The following is a 20492-nucleotide window of genomic DNA, read 5'->3' as shown; positions in this document are numbered from 1 at the left end:
TGGGGGGCTCTAACGGCCTGGGGATCATGGATGCATTTCCATTGCCTGGAGACAGCTGGCTAGGATCTAGAAGGGCCTTGATAGTAATACTTAGTGAATGTATTCAGAAACTGCTACCGTTACTGCATGTCATGTGGCCCGGAAGTTTGAACCTCCGGTTGCCCCCCCAAGTCGGGGCTGTGGTTACCGGCATGTCAGGGAGGACCGACCGTGGGCTCCAAAGGGGGTGAAGTGTTGTGCCCCGTGACCCTGAGAGGGGTCAGGACTCAACCCAGGTGGAACGAGGCCCCGTACCTGGAGCCAGGTACTGTTACCCAGAGGCTGTTACCCAGAAGAGCCGGGACGTCAACCCTGCGCCCTGTCTCCTTCCAAGAGGGAGGTCAGCGTCCCAGTGTACGGAGGAAACGATAGCCCACGACCCGACACCTCCGATACTCGGAATTTATCACTAGTCACCAAGAACCACACACTCGACGGGGCCACCGCCGCGTGTTTTCTTCATCGCTTGCATGCCCGGGGTTTAGAACCTGCCTGGCACGCAAGTCCTTTCCGGACGAACGCGGTCTCGCCAGCTTCCCCTTGGGGGTCTGAGCTCCAAACAGGCCCCAATTACTGCGGGTCTATTACAGTCGCCCTCCCCCGACCCCGCCCCCAGGTAACCAGGGGCCCGCCGTGTACGGGGAGCCGCCTCTGCCCCACAATGCTTTGCGTCTCGCCCCACAGTGCTTTGCGTTTCCCGCCCCAAAGGCTTCTTCCGGCGGCACCTAGGCCCGGTTAATCGAGCCGCGGCGCGCTGGCGGCTCGGCGCTCGGCCAGCCGCGCCTGCGCACGTGGTGATTTCCGGCGACCGTTGCTGGGCGGGTGAGGGTCTTGTGAGAGGGTCTCATGACGGGATTTTGTGGTGAGGGTCTTATCTTGTGGTGAGGGTCCTGCCGGCCCGGTGGCGGCCCGGAACACTGTACCCCGGCCTTCCTCGCCCCGAGCAGGACGGTGAGCGAACCCCGGCCGATCCCCTAGCCTCCAGCCATGACTTCTCTGCTAGCGAAGGACGCTTACCTGCAGGGCCTGGCCAAAAAGATCTGCTCCCAGCCCAGCGCCGAGCCGCAGAAGCGCAAATCGGGTAAAAGCGCAGCCCGTGGGGCCGGGGCGGAAAGGGCTTCGGAAGGGGGACCCCGTCCATCCTTGCGGCGCTCGCGTCCCCACTCCGCTGCAGCGCCCCTGAGCCGTTTTCGGGCGGGGTAGAGGCGCAGATGCGTGAAGCAGGTCTGCGAAGTACCAGGGGGAGATACCGTGAGAGACGCTTCGGGGCCGCGCTACTGCCCTGGCCCGTTGGGGGCCCCTGTCTCGGAGTCCGAGGGGGCTCAGCCGTGCGCCCCAGCAGGCAGGAAGCTCGGCCGGGGTTTGGTGGAGGTGACTCTGTGGAACAGGCTCGGCCAGCTCTCCACATTGGGTGGAAAGACTGGTGTGAGCGTTGATGAGAAAAATGACTTGTTCAGCCCATTACTGTGGGTATTGTGGGGAGAAGGGAGGAAGAAGATGGCTCCTGCCAATGGGAGCGTACACGGCAGGGATCACAGGGCCCCCTCATATACAGAAATAGGCGAAGCAGACAAAAACTGCCTTGTGGGGAGCCGGGGCTTGTAAGTCCTGTCCAGCCTTGGAGGAGAGGGAGAGCGGCAGAGATGGGCGTGGACCTTCCAGAGGAGAAACGGACTTTCTTTATACCAGGAAAACCTGTTCACTCTAGAGGTTAAGTTAGTTTCTCATCACTCAGTGAAAAGTTAGATGTGTCTTTCTAGTTCTGTTCCTGTGTATTTCTCCCTGAACCAATTAGGTCCCTGCTTGGTGCACTCATTTCTCATTTTCCTTTTAAAATGTAAACATTTTCTCCATCTTTTCTTTTCCACATCATTTATGGGATCTTAGTTTCCCAACCACACATTGAACTCAGGTCCTTGGCAGTGGGAGTATGGAGTCCTAACCACTGATTCCGTTCAGTTCAGTTGTTCAGTTGTGTCTGAGTCTTTTCCACCCCATGGACTGTGGCACCCCAGGCTTCCCTGTCCATCACCAGCTCCCAGAGTTTGCTCAAACTCATGTCCATCAAGTCCATGATGCCATCCAGCCATCCCGTCATCTGTCAGCCCTCCCATCTCATCCTGACTCCTTCTACTCCTGCCTTCATTCTTTCCCAGAATCAGGATCTCCAATGAATATTTGGTGTTGATTTCCTTTAGGACTGACTAGTTTGATCTTGCAGACCAAGGGACACCAACTCCAAGAGCTTACTCAAACTTCTGTCCATCGGATTGGTGATGCCATTCAACCATCTCATCCTCTGCTGTCTCCTTCTCCTGCCTTCAGTCTTTCCCAGCCCCAGAGTCTTTTTCAGTGAGTCAGTTCTTCACATCAGGTGGCCAAACTATTGGAGTTTCAGCTTCAGCATTAGTCTTCCCAATGAATATTCAGGACTGATTTCCTTTAGGACGGACTGGTTTGATCTCCTTACAATCCAAGGGACCCTCAGGAGTCTTCTCCAACACCATAGTTCAAAAACGTGAATTCTTTGTTGCTCAGCCTGCTTTATGGTCCAAATCTCACATCCATACATGACTACTGGAAAAACCATAGCTTTGACTATATGGACCTTTGTTTGCAAAGTGATGTCTCTGCTTTTTAATAGGCTGTCTAGGTTGGTCATAACTTTTCTTCCAAGGAGTGTCTTTTAATTTCATGGCTGCAGTCATTTTGGAGCCCAAGAAAATAGTCTGTCACTGTTTCCACTGTTTCCCCATCTGTTTGCCATGAAGTGATGGGACTGGAGCCATGGTCTTCATTTTTTGAATGTTGAGTTTTAAGCCAGCTTTTTCACTCTCCTCTTTCCCTTTCATCAAGAAGCTCTTTAGTTCCTCTTCGCTTTCTGCCATAAGGGTGGTATCACCTGCATATCTGAGGTTATTGATATTTCTGCCGGCAATCTTGATTCCAGCTTGTGCTTCATCCAGTCCAGCATTTTGCATGATGTACTCTGCATAGAAGTTAAATAAGCAGAGTGACAATATACAGCCTTGACGTATCCCAATTTTGAACCAGTTCATTTTTCCATGTCCGTTTCTAACTGTTGCTTCTTGACCTGCATACAGATTTCTCAGGAGGCAGGTAAGGTGATCTGGTATTCCCATCTCTTTAAAAATTTTCCACAGTTTGTTGTGATCCACACAGTCAGAGACTTTAGTGTAGTCAATGAAGCAGATGTAGGTGTTTACCTGGAAATCACCTTGCTTTCTCTGTGATCCAGCTGATGTTGGCAATTTGATCTCTGGTTCCTCTGCCTTTTCTAAAACCAACTTGAACATCTGAAACTTGTCAACTTATTATGTACTGTTGAAGCCTAGCTTTGAGAATTTTGAGCATTTCTTTACTAGTGGGTGAGATGAGTGCAATTGTGTGGTAGTTTGAACATTCTTTGGCATTGCCTTTCTTTGGGATTAGAATGAAAATTGACCTTTTCCAGTCCTCTGGCCACTGCTGAGTTTTCCAAATTTGCTGGCATATTGAGTGCAGCACTTTCACAGCATCATCTTTTAGGATTTGAAATAGCTCAGCTGGAATTCCATCACCTCCCCTAGCTTTGTTTGTAATGATGCTTCCTAAGGCCCACTTAGACTTTGTACTCCGGGATGCCTGGCGCTAGGTGAGTGATCACACCATCGTGGTTATCTGGATCCTGAAGATCTTTTTGGTATAGTTTTTCTGTGTATCCGTGCTACCACTTCTTTTAATATTTCCTGCTTCTGTTAGGTCCATACTGTTTCTGTCCTTTATTATGCCCATCTTTGCATGAAATGTTCCCGTGGTGTCTCTTAATTTTCTTGAAGAGATCTCTAGTCTTTCCCATTCTATTGTTTTCCTCTATGTCTTTGCATTGGTCACTTAGGAAGGCTTTCTTTGCCATTCTTTGGAACTCTGCGTTCAAGTGGGTATATCTTTCCTTATCTCCTTTGCCTTTTGCTTCTCTTCTTTTCTCAGCCGTTTGTAAGGCCTCCTCAGACAGTCATTTTGCCTGGACTGTCAGGGAATTCCCTTTCCACCTGTTAATATGGAAGTGTGTGTGTGTGTGTGTGTGTGTGTGTGTGTGTGTGTGTTCAGTCGCTTAGTTGTGTCCCATTCTGCAGGCCCTGTGTACTATAGCCCGCCAGGCTCCCCTGTCCATGGGATTTTTCCAGGCAAGAGTACCGGAGTAGGTTGCCATTTCCTACTCCAGGGCATCTTGCTGGCACAAGGATCAAACCCGCATCTCTTTGGCAAGTGGATTCTTTACCACTAGCACCACCTGGGAAGCCCAAAATGAAAGCTTACGTTGTTATTTTTTATGGCTACATAGTTTGTTGTGGGAGGTGCTATCATTGTCCCTGTGGATGGGTATTTAGGTTTTCCTTTTTCACTCAAAAAAGGATACTATGATGAACATCTTTGAGGCCAGATCTATCTGCTCACCAGGAATGAATTTCACAAGTAGACCGCTGGGTCAGCGTGTGGGTGTTTTTCAGGGATTGATGAGTGTGACCAGTCTGCTTTCCAGGAGGTGTGTGGTTCTGAGCTCAGTGGATGAGGGTCCCCACAACTCCCATCTCAACTGGCTTTTGGCATCCTTCTGGAATCAAAATCTTTGCAGGACCTTCTTACCTACTCACTGGGTCACAGGGATTGAAGTGGCAGCCCTTTCTTGTTTCTTGTTTCAGCTGGCAAAACTCAAGTCTCAGAAGCTGCTGCACCCCCCAGAAAGAAGAGGAAGAAAGCGCAGAAGAAATCCCGGGAGCGGGAGAAGACTGCAAAGCCCAAGGCCCAGGCCCCTGCGGAGAAGTCTGAGGCCAGGAAGCCAGTGGCAGCCGAGGAGGAGGAGGAAGCCGCCTGCTCCACCAGGGCCCCGGCAGGTGAGGGGGGCAGGCAGGCAGGCAGGGCCCCCCGGGATCTGGGATAGGTGCAAATGCGGCCCTCTCTGGTTGTAGCAGCACGATCAGGTACACGGGGTGCCTCAGGCGTTGGCGGCACCCAGAGATGGGTTTGGCCTGTGCTACGCGAGCAAGCCCTACCCGGGGGCCAGTGCAGCGTGACGAGGTGAAGAGCTCACTGGGCCTGCCCTGCAGGTCCGCGGGTGGCCACTGGGTGTGAGGCGGCGGCCGCACACAGAGGCTCAGGCTTTGAATCAGGACAGGAAAGTCGAGAGGGGCTCTCCTTTCGGATTTCTGATCCTCCTTTGCAGATGGCCTGGCCACAGAGCCTGACTCGTTATTCGCCTTGGATGTTCTGCGGCAGCGCCTGCATGAGAAGATTGAGGAGGCGCGGGGCCAGGTAGGTGGGGGGCGGGGGGCGGGCAGGGGTCTTGGTGCTGCAGGGCTTTCCCCACCCCGGGGCTCTCCGAGCTCGGCTCCCTGCTCTGCCGGCCGTCACGGGCCTGCCAGGAGGGCCTTGGCAGCTCTGTTCTGCGGGAGGTCAGGTGCCACTCTCGTCATCTGGGGGGGCGGTGCAGGCTAAGCCCGCCTGTGGAGCTGCTGGCTCTTCTCTGCTGTGGCCTTTGAGAGGCTCGGGCCCCTCCCTCAGCATTTCCTAGGCGTTTGTTCTGATTGTCCTGACGGCCCCTGAGGTGAGCCAGGGCCTGAGGTGAGGCGACCTGGCCGAGGGGACCGCCACAGGCCCGACGCTCCAGGATGTGAACCAGCCTCAGTGCGGAGCGCTGAATGGGGTCGCCGCCCCCTCCTTTCCCTGGGGACCTCCCCAGGCCTCTCGCCTTGTGGGGACAGGCCCGGGGGCCCTGCCTTCCTGCGGCGGTCCTGACGCTTGTCTGCCGGGCGAGCTCAGAGTAGCGCCGGGGTCTGCACAGGCAGCGCTGCCTCCTCCTGACCGCCTCCCTGCCTGGTGGGGTGCCTCGGCCCTGCCCTGAGCCCGGCTGACCGGATGGGGGCGGTGTGCCCCTTGTCGGGTCGTTGGGTAGACACAGTGGCCCTTTCTGGGGAAGAGCCCTGGCAGGTGGCCTCTGCCTGGAATCCGGAGGGTGTGGTTCTCACGGCGTCCCCTCGTCCTTGTTTCGGGTGCACTCTGGGGCCAGGTCATCTTGGGGTGGAACGCCGCGCTCCGCCGGCCCTTCTCCTGACCTGATTGCACGTGCTAAGCTGGGGCCCCGTTACCAGAACTTTGTGAGTGAGCGCGGGATTGCCTTGCAGGGTAGCGTCAAGGAGCTGTCTGCCGCTGTTTTGGAGAAAAGACGCCGGAGGAAGCAGGAGCGCGACCGGAAAAAGAGGAAGCGGAGGGAGCTGAGAGCAAAGGAGAAGGCTGCGGCGGCACCGGAGGCGGCAGAGGCCGCCGAGCCGGGCCCTCGGGTGCCTGGGGCGGAGACGCAGGCCCAGCTGGGGCTGCTCTTCAACAAGGTGAGTGCAAAAAAAAAAAAAAAAAACAAGGTGAGTGCCCTGCGCTGCCGCCGGGCGGGCGGAAGTGGGCCCCTGGGGCAGGCGGGGAGCAGCCCTCAGCTCGCGCCGCCCTCTCCCCCGAGGTGGAGGTGACCGAGGAGGAGCCGGCCAGCAAGGCCCAGCGCCGGAAGGAGAAGAGGCAGAAGCTGAAGGGGAACCTGACACCCCTGACGGGCAGAAACTACCGGCAGCTGCTGGAGCGCCTGCAGGCGCGGCAGGCCCGGCTGGAGGAACTGCGGGACCGGGACGCCGGGCAGGCCCAGGAGCTCGAGGCCAAGATGCGCTGGACCAACCTGCTGTACAAGGCCGAGGGCGTGAGGATCCGCGACGACGAGCGCCTGCTGCAGGAGGCCCTGAAGCGCAAGGAGAGGCGGCGCGCACAGCGCCTGCGCGCCTGGGAGAAGCGCACGGCGCACGTGGTGGGCAAGATGCAGCAGCGGCAGGACCGGCGGCGGCAGAACCTGCGCAAGAAGAAGGTGGCCAGGGCCGAGCGGCGCCTGGAGAAGGCCCGCAAGAAGGGCCGCATCCTGCCCCAAGACCTGGAGCGCGCCGGCCTGGCCTGAGGCTCGGGCTGCCCGACCCCATCCCCGGTGGGCCAGGCTCCGGCGGAAAGCGGACTCTGCCACGTGTCCCTTGCCGGCTTGTCCCAGGTTCAGGCCCCACGTGCAGAAGAGCCTTCAGATCCGGGGAAGGGGGTGATCCAGCTCCAGCTCCACCCGCCTCTTATTAGGCCAGAGGCTCCCTGCAGGTTGTGGGGCAGTGGACCAGGGAGCTGTGAGGAGGGAGTGGGCATCTAGGGAGGGCTTTGCTGGCCACCTCTTCCCCTCATTGTCACAGGAGCAGGAAGGGCATGGCCTCTGTGACTGCGGTGTTAGCCCCAGGCTCACTTGGAAAGGGTGGAAACCAGCTCCTGCAGCAGAGCTGACGTGGAGTTGATGGGCTTGATAATGGAGAAAGCAGGTGGCCCCAGGCTGCCTGTAACTGAGTTACACCAAGTTGATGTGTAAAGGGGGTAAAGAGAATTTAAGGTGAAGATGGTTATTAAAAATTCTAACTACTAAAAGATAGAAACAGTGTTATTGGAGTAGGAGGGAAAAGAAAATGGAGCTGGATGAATAGTATCAGTCTAGGGGGAGGCGGGAGAGAAGGGGTAAAACCTGGAGAACTACGTGGGGTGAATGGAAGGTACACAGTGACAGAGAGAGGTAAGTCCAGGCCCACAGGCCGTCACAGTGAAGGCACGCAGATGAATTGTACGGTATGTGGATTGTATTTCAGGAAGACTTAGTAAAATTCTTTAGACTAAATTCCAGTTAAGAAACAGATGGCAACCAAAACAAAACTGGTACGACTGTATCATTAGATGATGATGTGTTACTAGAATTTAAAAGGTACTGCTAGAGAGAAAAGATGTCACTGAATAATGAAACGGGTTCAGATCACCTGGAAGGTAAAACAGCCTTGCGCCAGAAACAGCTTCAGATCTGTCTAACAGAAGCTGACACAACTGCAAGGAGAAGTCAGTTCACAAACCCAGTGGGAGATGTTTAACATCTGTACTGGGGACTGATGATCAAGTAGGCAAGATCAGATGGATACGGAAGATTCAGCCTAGAGTGTTTATAAGCTCGGTCTGATGGACACACAGCAGCCGCCGTTCTGAGAAAAGCGTGTGGGATTTCCCCAGCAGTCCAGTGGTTCCGTTCCGTCCAGTCACTCAGTCACGGCCAACTCTTGGCGATCCCGTGGACTGCAGCACACCAGGCTTTCCTGTCCATCACCAACTCCTGGAGCTTGCTCAAACTCATGTCCATCAAGTCGGTGATGAACTCTGTTCCAGTGCAGAGGTATGGGTTCAATCCCTGGTTGGGAAACTAAGATTCCAGATGCTGCAGGGTGCAGCCAACATTTTTTTTTAAGAAATTAAAAAAAAACAACCTCAAGCACACATGGGACAGTGGTGAAAACTGACCATCACCTAGTCCACAAAGCCAGTCGTATTTCAAACTTCAGCATCGTACAAAGTGTGTTATTGTGCCATAAAACATTTTTAAAATTTCAGAGGTAACTGTTACATACTTGAAAATTTAAAAACACACTTCTAAACTACCTGTCAAAGAATCCTCATAGATGTGAGAGACTGTTTAGGATTGGAAGATAATGGAAGTGGTGTGCATTAAAATTTGTGGGCCACAGCTGAGGCAGTGCAAAAAGCACTTCATAGCCGTAAAGCTGTGCTTCTATGTATCCTTGGTTATAAATGTTAGGAAGCGATTCCATCATGCAGTACAATTCCCTGCTTGACCTAGAGCCTCATTCCTGGGTTCCGTTGACCCACTCTGCCCCTGGCAGTTGCTTCCGAATTAATGTCCACACGTTGCAGTCAGGAGAGTTGGGAGAGTTTAACCCCCTGTGGCAGTCGCAGGAGCATCTCAGCGCCTGGTGGATGTGTATCATTGGGTGTTCTGCTCCTTCCCCTGAGGCCTGGACGGCCAGGAGCATCTCAGCGCCTGGTGGATGTGTATCATTGGGTGTTCCACTCCTTCCCCTGAGGCCTGGACGGCCAGGAGCATCTCAGCGCCTGGTGGATGTGTATCATTGGGTGTTCTGCTCCTTCCCCTGAGGCCTGGACGGCCAGGAGCATCTCAGCGCCTCAGATGTGTGTCATTGGGTGTTCCGCTCCTTCCCCTGAAGCCTGGACTGCCAGGAGCATGCCCCTCCAACCTAGAGTGCTGCTGTGGCCTTAGTTTCATGTAGCTGGTGTGCGAAGCCAGCAAATGGTGCATTTTGGTGGCAGGTGGCATCAAGCTGCCTTGGACGATAGGAATTGGAAGAAAGGGTGAGGAAATATGGAGCATTCACCTGGTGGGAGACCATCTGTGTCCAAGTATAAACGCGGACAGTGCTGCAGCCCTGGTGCAGAGGACAATGCTGGTGGCCCCGGGCTGGGCCACCTGCGCCCCTCCCCGACCCACGGCTGGGGGCTGATGGTGCACAGAAGCAAGGACGTGCCACACAGGATTTGGGGCAGCAGAAGCATCTCACTTGCAGGGAAGAGAACGTTACTGGTTGAGTCTAGGAAGCCTGCTGCCCACTTCTCGGGTGCTGTGTGCCTCGAGTGCAGAAACTGAAATGCAGAGTAAAGAGAACTCTCAACAGGCCTCCTATCTCATTTTCAGAACCAAATGGCAAGAGTCTCCAGGTGGGAAGGCCCCCCTCTGGGTCTGTCCAGTGAGTTGGATAAAAATAGCCCTAACCAGGATAGGTTCGTGGGCTATGGTTCACCAGGACCTGGGGTTCCAACAGTCCTGCAAAGACAGGGTAGTCTTAGCCCACTGGCCCCCTTTGGGTGAAGCTGGGAAGAAGCTCCCAGCCAGCCTTTCCTTCTACTTGGGGGCTCCAGGACTTGGGTGAACTCATGGTTAGAAATTCAGCGAGGGGCTGTAAGCGACTGAGTAGCTCACGTGAAGCTTCTGTTCACCAGAGCTGCCTCCAGGTGCGGAGGGCAGAGAGCGCCCCCAGGCCCCCGAGTGGGCTTGTTTGGGTCACGGCACCGCGCACTGGCTTGGCCAGCAGTTGAACTGCACACAACGATGTCACAGTGTGTTCCCTGCTGCCCTCAGATCCCCGGGTCTGCACTGGCCTGGGAGCTTGGTTCTACCCCTGCGTCTCCCGTGGCATTCCATCCAGCCTTCAGAGTCACTGTGGTGCTTCTCTGATGCTTTTCCCAGGACCTTGGGAGAGGATGAGTCTTCTGTAGGCTCCCCAACCTATGAGGTGGGTGAGCAGGTAACACAGTTCAGACCCTCCAACAAGCCTGCCCCTCTACTGAGAATTCTTAGCTCTTGTAAGTTATTCCTAGAGATTTCTGTAAGGTTCACTTAACCTTAGCATGGGCCACTGTGGGTTCCAGGTTTTGGCTGAGCAGCAAAGGAAGTAATGGGATCCTTTCCAGTTCCCTAGCCAGCCCACTAGATCCTGCTTCTGGAAGGAACCACGTCTGAAACCACCACTCCTTACTTGGCCAAGCACTTCTAGAATCAGTTCCCACATAGTTCTCTGATTTTTTTTTTTCAAACTTTTTTTTTTTTTTTTTAAGGGAGCTCTTCAACTTTAAAAAAAAAACAATTTTATTTATTTTTGGCTGTGCTGAGTATTCGTTACTGCTCAGGCTTTTCTCTAGTGGTGAGTGGGGGCACCTCTCTATAAATAAATTGGCTTTATTTCAATGTCCTCTTGTGGAGCACAGGCTCAGTAGTTGGGAGACACTGACTTAGTTGCTCTTTGCTATGTGGTATCCTCCCAGATCAGGGACCGAACCCATGTCATCTGCACTGCCAGGCAAATTCTCTACCACTGAGCCACCAGGGAAGCCCCTCAAACTCTTCTGACTTTGACTTGGTAATTGACCACATGGGTCCTACTGAGATCTCACTCACGTATCAGTAGAGACAAGGTGAGATGGGGGTGAAATGGAGGAAACTGGCTTCACCTTGGAAGTAACTGCCTCAGATGAGAGTTTTTAGATAGGGCAGGGACTGATTTCTCAAGGTGGTCCTTGGTAGGTTGGATATTCAGAGTGCGTGAGGTACCCAGGATTGTCCAAATACCCCAATTCAATTCCCAGGACTGATGAGTGCTCCAGCTTCTGGTAAGGTTGTGAATTCACCTGTTGGTAGGATTTGCTGGTGAACTAGCTAAAACTTTGGTTTTCCGTTAATTCAGTCTTGGCAGTTGCAAACTCAGAGATACTTCTACAAAGTAAGAGAAAGTTCCTGATCCTCAGCCCTTGTCTTAGCCTAAAACTTTAGGGCTTTGAGCCTGTCATTGTCTACTGACTACCCAGCACTGTTAGAGGAGACCTCCACACCCCCCACCCACTGCCTTGAGTAGTCCTTGAATTTCTCAAGTCTTTCTCATTGTTTTTAAGGTGGTGTCAGCTAGTCTCAAAGTCTTGCCTTCAAAAGATATTTGTCTCTGGTGTCCACATCTCCAGATGAGTTGTTTTATAGCTGTGTGTCAATATATCCAGGGTCCCCTCCCTTGGTGCCATCTAGATTTACCCTCTGCTAAAATCATAGGCTTCCCAGGTGGCACTAGTGGTAAAGATTCCACATGCCGATGCAGAAGACGTAAGAAATGTGGGTTCAGTTCCTGGGTTGGGAAGGTCCTCTGGAGGAGTGCATGGCAACCCACTCTGGTATTCTTGCCTGGAGAATCCCACGGGCAGAGGAGCCTGGTGGGCTACAGTCGATAGCGTTGCTAAGAGTCAATACGACAGAAGCACCTTAGCATACACAGCTAAAATCCAGCCAGATAACAAATCCCAGATTTTCCCTAGTTCATTCATGACAGGTCATGTTATGTTGCATTCACAAAAGTGCTTCTTAACAAAACTAGTAGTTTAAAGCCACACTGATAACTGGATATGTCTTAGCAACTATGAATAGAGGAAAGTGTCCTCAACTGGATAAAAGTTTACCAAAAGTGTAAAAATACCATCACCCTTAATACCATCATCAGAGCTTTCTTGCCAAGATCAAGAGCACGGCAAGAATGTCGCTTCTCACAGCTGCTTTTCAGTGCCACACGAGAAGTCCTAGCACATGCAACAAGACAAGAAAAATAAAACACGCAGACTGGGAAGGAAGAAGTCAACCTGTCTTTGCAAATGACATGATCATCTATATGAACATCCAAAAGACAACAAAACCTGAAACTAATAAGTGATTATATCAGGGTTGCAGGGTACAAAGTAAACATGTGAAAGTCAGCTGCTTTCCTGTATACCAGTAATGAACAAGTGGACTTTGAAATCAATAATGTATTATCATTTACACTATGTGAAAATTGATACAAGCATACCCCACATATATTGCAGTTTATTGCAATGTCCCGATATTGCAGATAGCCAGACCACCACAATAAAGTGAATATTGCAGTAAAGTCACACCTTTTTCTTTTGTTTCCCAGAGCATGTAAAAGTTATGTTTACACTATATTGTGGTCAGTTATTAAGTGTGCAATAACATGTCTAAAAAAATGCAGATACCCATACTTTAATTTTGAAAATATTACCGAAAAATGCTGTCATCTGAACCTTCAGTGAGTTGTATTAAAATCAAAGATCACAGATCACTAGAACAAAGACAATAATAGTGTAAAGTTTTCTTTCAGTATTGTGAGAGTTGCCAAAATAGGACATAGAGACGTGAAGTAAGAAAACGCTGTTGGGAAAATGGTGCTGACAGACTTGCTTGATGCAGGCTTGGTGCACCAACCTTCAATTTTTAAAAAAGCAGTATCTTTGATGTTCAGTAAGGCAATGTGCAGTAAGAGGAGGTGTGCCTGTAAAAGGAAACCTTGCTAAAGTGGAGCTGAAAGGACAGAAGCAGACGCGCTCACGCACATATCACTCAATACAGTGTCCATAGGAGATGGGCCTTGCCTCTCGGGCAGGAACGACGCCACTACTGCCAGCAGGAGGAAGAGAGACTTTCTCGTTGCCTGGTGATAGCTCAGTGTCTGGCTGTCACAGCTCAGCTAATGAAGTCCACTGTGCGTCAAACCCTAGCTTACTCACATGGACACTTAATTTCTAGTAGCCCTTCCCAACTCCCCCTTCTGCTCTATAAACGAGTTTCCTTGCAACTTCCGTGGTGGCCCAGTGGTAAAGAATCTGCCTTGCAATGCAGGGTCAGTGGGTTCAAACGTTGGTCAGGGAACTGAGATTCCATATGCCACAGGGCACCTTAGTCCACAAGGAAGAATGCCCAAGCCCATGCACCACAGCTAGAGAGTCCATGTGCTGCGAGGAAAAGGTCCCGTAGATCCAAGGAAGACCCTACATGCTGCAACTAAGACCTGATGCAGCCAATAGGTTTTTTAAAAAGTCTCCTTTTCAAAAAAAAAAAAAAAAACATTTGTATGAATTATTTTAAAGAAATAAAAGTCCCAGAAAGAGCCAGGAAAAAAAAAAAAAAAAGTCTCCTTTTCTTTACTGAACTTGCATGCAGTTCACCATAGTTGCATGTCCTGAATTGCAATTATTTGCTGCTCCTGAATACGCCTTTTTGTTGGTGGTGAAATAACTGGCTATCTTATTGCTTTAGGTTAGCAATTAGCTTCCCCAAAATGAAGTAACTAGGAATAAGTCTAACAAGCTATATATTTGATCTATATACCAAAACTCTGATGAAAGAGACCAAAAGAAGAACTAAATAAATGGAGAGAGATTCTATGCTCACGGACAGGGAGACTCGATGTTGTCAAGATGTCACTTCTCCCCAACTTGATCTACTTGCATTTCCAGCAAGTTAGTTTCTGGATATTGACAGACTTATTCTAAACTTTATGTGGAGAGACAAAAGACCCAGAACTGCTGACTCAATATTAAAGGTTCAGAAGGATGCAGGTGGAGGACTGACCCTACCTACCTTCAAGACTGTAATAAAGCTACAGTAATCAAGACAGCATGGTATTGGCAAAAGAGGACCCAGAAACAGACCCACAAACACGTAGTCAACTGATCTCTGAAAAGAGAGTAAAGGAATACAGTGGAGTGAAGATCGTCTCCTGAACAGATGGTGCAGGAAAAACTGGACGTCAACCTGCAGACAAACAGCCTAGACCTTACACCTTACACAAAACTTAACTCAAAGTGGATTATAGCTCTAAACATAAAGTGCAAAACTATAAAACTGAAAGTGACAATGACTAAGAAAGCTAAGTGACCCTGGTTATGACTTTTTAGAGACAAAATCAAAGGCATTATACATGAAAGAAGTAATTGATATGAATGACTTCATTAAACACTTGTGCTCTGTGGAATACAATACCAAGGGAATAAGAAGAGACTTATTCTTCTAAGCCATAGACATAAGATAGACTAGAAGGAAATATTTGCAAAGGATGCAACTGATAAAGGACCATTATCAAAAATATTCAAAACAAAAACAAAACCCTCTTTAAACTCAGCAATCACAAAGTGAACGTGATTCAAAATGGGCAAAAGACAAGAACAGATAACAGGGAAGAGATTCAGGTGGCAAATAAGCACATGAAAAGATGCTCAATATATGTCATTAGAGCAAGGCAAATCAAAAGAACAACTAGATATCACTAACACACCTGTTAGAAATGGCCAAAATGCAGAACACTGACAATGCTGAATTCTGGTGAGAAAATGGAGCAGTACAGTTTCATTCACTGCCAGAATGCAAAATGATACAGCTGTGTTAAAAACACTGGCAGTTTTTTATGAAATGGAACAAACTCTTACCATATGACCCAGCAATCATACTCCTTAGTATTCACCCAAATAAAGTGAAAATTTATGTCCATACAAAATCCTGCAGAAGGATGTTTATCACAGCTTTATTTACAATTGCCAAAACTTAGAAGCAATCAAGATGTCCTTCAGAGCAACCTAGATGTTCATTGACAGATGAGTAGAGAAAAAAATTGTGGTACATATATACAATGGAATGTTACTCAACTATAAAAAAGAATATGTTCAAGTCAGTCCTAATGAGGTGGATGAACCTAGAGTCTATTACACAGAGTGAAGTAGGTCAGAAGTTCAGTTGCTTAGTCATGTGACTCTTTGTGACCCCATGAACTGCAGCACGCCAGGCTTCCCTGTCCATCACCAACTCCCGGAGCTTGCTCAAACCCATGTCCACTAAGTCGGTGATGCCATCCAACCATCTTGTCCTCTTTTGGCCCCTTCTCCTGCCTTCAGTCTTTCCCAACATCAGGGTCTTTTCCAATGAATCAGTTCTTCGCATCAGGTGGCCAAAGTATTGGAGTTTCAGCTTCAGCATCAGTCCTTCCAATGATTATTGAGGACAGATTTCCTTTAGGATTGACTGGCTTGATCTCCTTGCAGTCCAAGGGACTCTCAAGGGTCTTCTCCAACACCACAGTTCAAAAGCATCAATTCTTCGGTGGTCAGCTTTCTTTATAGTCCAACTCTCACATCCATACATGACTACTGGAAAAACCATAGCTTTGAGTAGATGGACCTTTGTTGGCAAAGTAATGTCTCTGCTTGAATATGCTGTCTAGATTGGTCATAGCTTTTCTTCCAAGGAGCAAGCATGTTTTAATTTCATGGCTGCAGTCACCATCTGCAATGATTTTGGAGCCCCCAAAACAAAGTCTCTCACTGTTTCCCCATGTATTTGCTGTGAAGTAACGGGACCAGATGTCGTGATCTTAGTTTTCTGAATGTTGAACTTTAAGCCAACTTTTTCACTCTCCTCTTTCACTTTCATCAAGAGGCTCTTTAGTTCTTCTTCACTTTCTGCCATAAGGGTGGTGTCATCTGCATATCTGAGGTTATTGATACTTCTCCTGGCAGTCTTGATTCCAGCTTGTGCTTCATCCAGCCCAGCGTTTCACATGGTGTACTCTGTGAAAGTTAAATACATTAAATAAGCAGGGTGACAATATACAGCCTTGATGTACTCCTTTCCCGACTTGAAACCAGTCTGTTGTTCCATTTCCGGTTCTAACTGTTGCTTCTTGACCTGCATACAGATTTCTCAGGAGGCAAGTAAGGTGGGCTGATATTCCCACCTCTTTAAGAATTTCCCACAGTTTGTTGTGATTCACACAAGTATCCACACACAACTATAAAAAAGAATGTATTCAAGTCAGCCTTAATGAGGTGGATGAACCTAGAGCCTATTATACAGATTGAAGTAAGTAAGAAAGAGAAAGACAAATACTGTATATTAACACACGTGTATGGAATCTAGAAAGATGGTATTGATGAACCTGTTTGCAGGGCAGCAGTGGAGATGCAGAGAGAGTGGACTTGTGGACACAGTAGGGGAAGGAGAGGGTGGGGTGAGCTGAGAGAGTAGTATGGGAACGTACACGTTACCGTATGTAAAACAGAGGCATGTGGGAGTTAGCTGTGTGACCCGGGAGGTCAGCCGGTGCCCTGTGACAACCTAGAGGGGCGGGATGGGGTGGGAGATGGGAGGGGCGTTCACGAGGGAGCCGACATGGGTGTACCTGGGACTGATTCATGCTGATGTACGGCAGAAACCAACACAATATTGGAAAGCAATTATCCTCAAAAAGAAAAAAAAAAAAAAGATGTCCTTCAGGAGGCCAATAGATAAATAAATATTGGTCCATTCAGACCAAAGTGAAAGAACCCAATCTGAAAAGGCTACAAACTGAATGATTCCAACTATTTATGACAGGCTGGAAAAGGCAAAACTATGCAGACAGTAGAAAGATCAGTGGATGCATGGATGAAGGGGGGATGGAGGGATGAAAAGGCAGAGCACAGAGGAGGTTTAGGGCAGTGAAACAACTCTGGATGATACTGTAATGGTGGATACACGTCATTATACATTTGTCAAAACCCATAGGATATACAGGGGTTTCCCTGGTGGCTCAGATGGTAAAGAACCCACCTGCAATGTGTGAGACCAGGGTTCAATCCCTGGGTCAGGAAGATCCCCTGGAGAAGGGAATGGATACCCATTCCAGTATTCTTGGCTGGAGAATTCCATGGGCAGAGGGGCCTGGCGGGCTACAGTCCTTGGGGTCACAAAGAGGCAGACACGACTGAGTAACTAATGCTTTCACTTTTCACTTTTGAAGGATGTACAGCACCGAGAGTGAATCTTAACGTAAGCGGGACCTGGGTGATAATGCCGTGTCAGTGTAGGTTCACTGATCATCATCTGTGGTGCACGATGTCAGTAGTGGGGGAGGCTGTGTGTGTGGAGACAAGAGGTTTTATGGGAACTGTTTGTGCTTTCCACTCAATTTTGCCGTGAACCTAAAACTGCTCTTAAAAAAAATTAGGGACTGCCCTGCAGTCCAGTGGTTAAGACTTCATGCCTCCACTGCAAGAGGCATGGTTTCAGTCCCTGGTCAGTGAATTAAGATCCCACATGCTGCTTGCCATGGCCAAAAAAGTAGTAATAATAAAGTTTATTGGTTGAAAAAAACAGAGTGATCATTGAAATGGAACGCTTTTCTCTGCAAGTGTGATGTGTCACTTCTGGTCACTCTTCACTGCCTGAAGCAAGTCACATGGCTGCAGCTCTTCCCAGGGCCTGGAGAGAGAGCAAGGATGTTCTTAAGAGCCCTGATGCCTCCTGAGCAAATGTCACCTGCCGCCACTCTCAGCACACATTTTTATGTCAATCAGGACTCTTAGAAGCAATTAATTTAATTGCATTAATTAATTTAAGCAGAAAGGGGATTTATTAAAAAGATATTAGGGCAAGTCCAATTTGAAGATTCCTCTATTCTCCTTTCAGAAAGTGCCACAGAGCAACTCAGAAAGAAAAAAAAAAACAAGAAACCACCTCCTAGAGGTAAGTAAAGATGCGTTTAATATCCTGGACCATAAAGAAGTGGATAGGGTGTGGAAAGTAGTAGAGATACATCAGGAGAGCCAAATGAAGGGAGGAGGGGTGGTGCTTGGCTCCAAATCTCTGGAAGCATTGCTGAGTCCCCTTCTCCAAGGTGCAAACACAAAATCCTGCTCTAGCAATGAGGATGGCATGGGCAATGCAGCAGTCAAGAGCATGCGTGGATGTTTGCTTCTGAGAAGCAGAGGGTGGGGCATTGAATGAAGACCTACATGATAAGGTTGATTTGCAGGACTGTCTGTGTTGGAGGCTAGGATTAGAGAGACGATATACTGGGAACAAGCTTAAAGCTTCCTTTTCTCTCTGACTCAGGGATGTAAAGGCTAAAGGAACTTCCACATTAAGGAAAAATCCTTATTGCCCTTAATTATGATCTTGTTCCCTCCCACAATGACACTTGTGCAAATATCTATGCCAGGAAATACCTCATTTGTGGATGAGTTTCAAAATGGAAACAGCAGAGGACCTATGTAATAAGATTACAGGATTAAAAAGAAGAAAAGGTGAAACTTGTGGAGAATGAAGAAGCCACACCAAAAAAAAAAAAAAAATTATAGAAGAGATGGAATTTTGTCTGATGAATTTTCAAACAGTGAAGCAACCTCCTCCCTAAAGCACAAACCAGAGAAACATGAGCCTATGGAGGGAACAGCCGACGGAAAAGGTTTAAAACCCGAGTGAGACGAAGTCAGGGAGTGGAAAAGAGAAACCACAGAAGTGACGTGAAATGAGAACTAGCGCACGAAAGGCTGGCTGGCTGCGTCGTGTCAGTCACTCAGCCGTGTCCGACTCTCTGTGACCCCGGGGACTGTAGCCCCCAGGCTCCTCTGTCCATGGGATTCTCCAGGCAAGAACTCTGGAGTGGGTTGCCATTCCCTTCTCCAGAGGATCTCCCTGACCCAGGGATCGAACCCAGGTCTCCCACATCGCAGGCAGATTCTTTACCATCTGAGCCACCAGGGAAGCCTATATGAGAAAGAATAAACACTGCTAAAAACACTGAAAGGGACATAGGGGGAAAAAAAAGCCATGATTATAGGGTTCCCAGAAGAAGAAGGCAGAAAGAAAGAGGCTGAGAGCATATTTGAAGACATAATAGCTGAAAACTCCCCTAACCTGGGAATGGAAGTAGACATCCAGTCCAGGAAGCAAAGACAATCTCAAAGGGAATCAACCCAAAGAAGGTCACACCAAGACACATGGTAATTAAAAGGGCAAAGATTAAAGATAAGGAGAGAATATTATAATCAGCAAGGGAAAAGCAACATACAAGGTAACTCCCATTAGGCTAACTTTTCAGCAAAAACTCTGTAAGCCAGAAGAGAGTGAGTGGTGTGATATACTTAAAGTGATCAAAAGGAAAAACCTACAACCAAGAATACTCAGCAAGGCTTTTATTCACATTTCATGGAAAGATTGAAAGTTTTACAGACAAAAGCTGAAAGAGTCAGCACCACCAAACCAGCTTTACAAGAAGTGTTAAAGGAACTTCTCCAAGTTGAAAAGAGAAGGCCACAGCTAAAGCCCCTTGGTAAAGGCAAACATATGTCAACAATAGTAGGAAGGTTAAAAGATAAAAGTAGTAAACTCATCTATATCCAAAATAAGTAGTTAAGGGATACACACACACACACAAAAGATGTCAAAAACTAAATGCTGAGGGTGGGTATAGTAAAAAGGAAGAGTTGTTAAAATGCTAGTAAGGTTATGTTCAAAATCCTTCAAGCCAGGCTTCAGCAGTATGTGAACTGAGAACTTCCAGATGTTCAAGCTGGTTTAGAAAAGGCAGGGGAACCAGAGATCAAATTGCCAACATCTGTTGGATCATAGAGAAAGCAAGGGGATTTCCAGGAAAACACTTACTTCTGCTTCACTGACTACATGAAAGCCTGTGACTGTGTGGATCACAACAAACTGGAAAACTCTTAAAGAGGAGGGAACACCAGACCACCTCACCTGCCTCCTGAGAAACCTGTATGCAGAACAAGAAACAACAGTTAGAACTGGGTATGGAACAACAGACTGGTTCAAAACTGGGAAAGGAGTACATCAAGGCTGTATGTTGGAACCTTGCTTGTGTAACTTATATGCAGAGTACATCATGCAAAATGCTAGGCTGGACCTCTCACAAGCTGGAATCAAGATTGCTGGGAGAAATCAACAACCTCAGATATGCAGATAATACCACTCTAATGGCAAAAAGCAGAGAGGAACTAAAGAGCTTCTTGATGAGGGTGAAAGAGGAGAGTGAAAAAGCTGGCTTAAAACTCACCATTCAAAAAAGTAAGATCATGGGATCCAGCCCCATCACTTCATGGCAAATCGAAGGGGAAAACATGGAAGCAGTGACAGATTTTCTTCTTTTGAGCTCCAAAATCACTGAGACAGTGACTGCAGCCATGAAATTAAAAGATGCTTGCTCCTTGGAAGAAAAGCTATGACAAACCTAGACAGTGTATTAAAAAACAGAGATGTCACTTTGCCAACAAAAGTCTGTATAGACAAAGCTATGGTCTTTCCAGTAGTCATATACAGATATGAGAGTTGGATCACAAAGAAGGCTGAGCCCTGAAGGATTGATGCTTTTGAACTGTGGTGTTAGAGAGGACTCTTTAGAGTC

General features: G+C 48.7%; 1 protein-coding gene and 1 long non-coding RNA gene across 2 annotated transcripts; both read left to right on the top strand.

Moving 5' to 3' along the window:
• Window positions 1-756: 756 nt before the first annotated feature.
• Window positions 757-7527, top strand: SURF6 (surfeit 6). The gene is made up of 5 exons (XM_043470088.1): window positions 757-1120; window positions 4743-4934; window positions 5264-5352; window positions 6222-6425; window positions 6548-7527. Exons 1-5 carry the CDS (start codon window positions 1027-1029, stop codon window positions 7025-7027), a joined length of 1059 nt encoding a protein of 352 aa, XP_043326023.1. The 5' UTR covers window positions 757-1026; the 3' UTR covers window positions 7028-7527.
• A 9442-nt stretch (window positions 7528-16969) lies between these two features.
• On the top strand, window positions 16970-18487 carry LOC122442365. Its single transcript, XR_006269642.1, has 2 exons — window positions 16970-17119; window positions 17759-18487. It is a non-coding gene; the product is annotated as an uncharacterized LOC122442365 (long non-coding RNA).
• The last annotated feature ends 2005 nt before the right edge of the window (window positions 18488-20492 follow it).

This window comes from Cervus canadensis, chromosome 5 (genome assembly GCF_019320065.1).
Source record: "Cervus canadensis isolate Bull #8, Minnesota chromosome 5, ASM1932006v1, whole genome shotgun sequence".
In the NCBI taxonomy this organism is placed as follows: domain Eukaryota; kingdom Metazoa; phylum Chordata; class Mammalia; order Artiodactyla; family Cervidae; genus Cervus; species Cervus canadensis.
The sequence above is the reverse complement of the archived record's forward strand: the minus strand, read 5'-3'. Positions and strand labels throughout refer to the sequence as shown.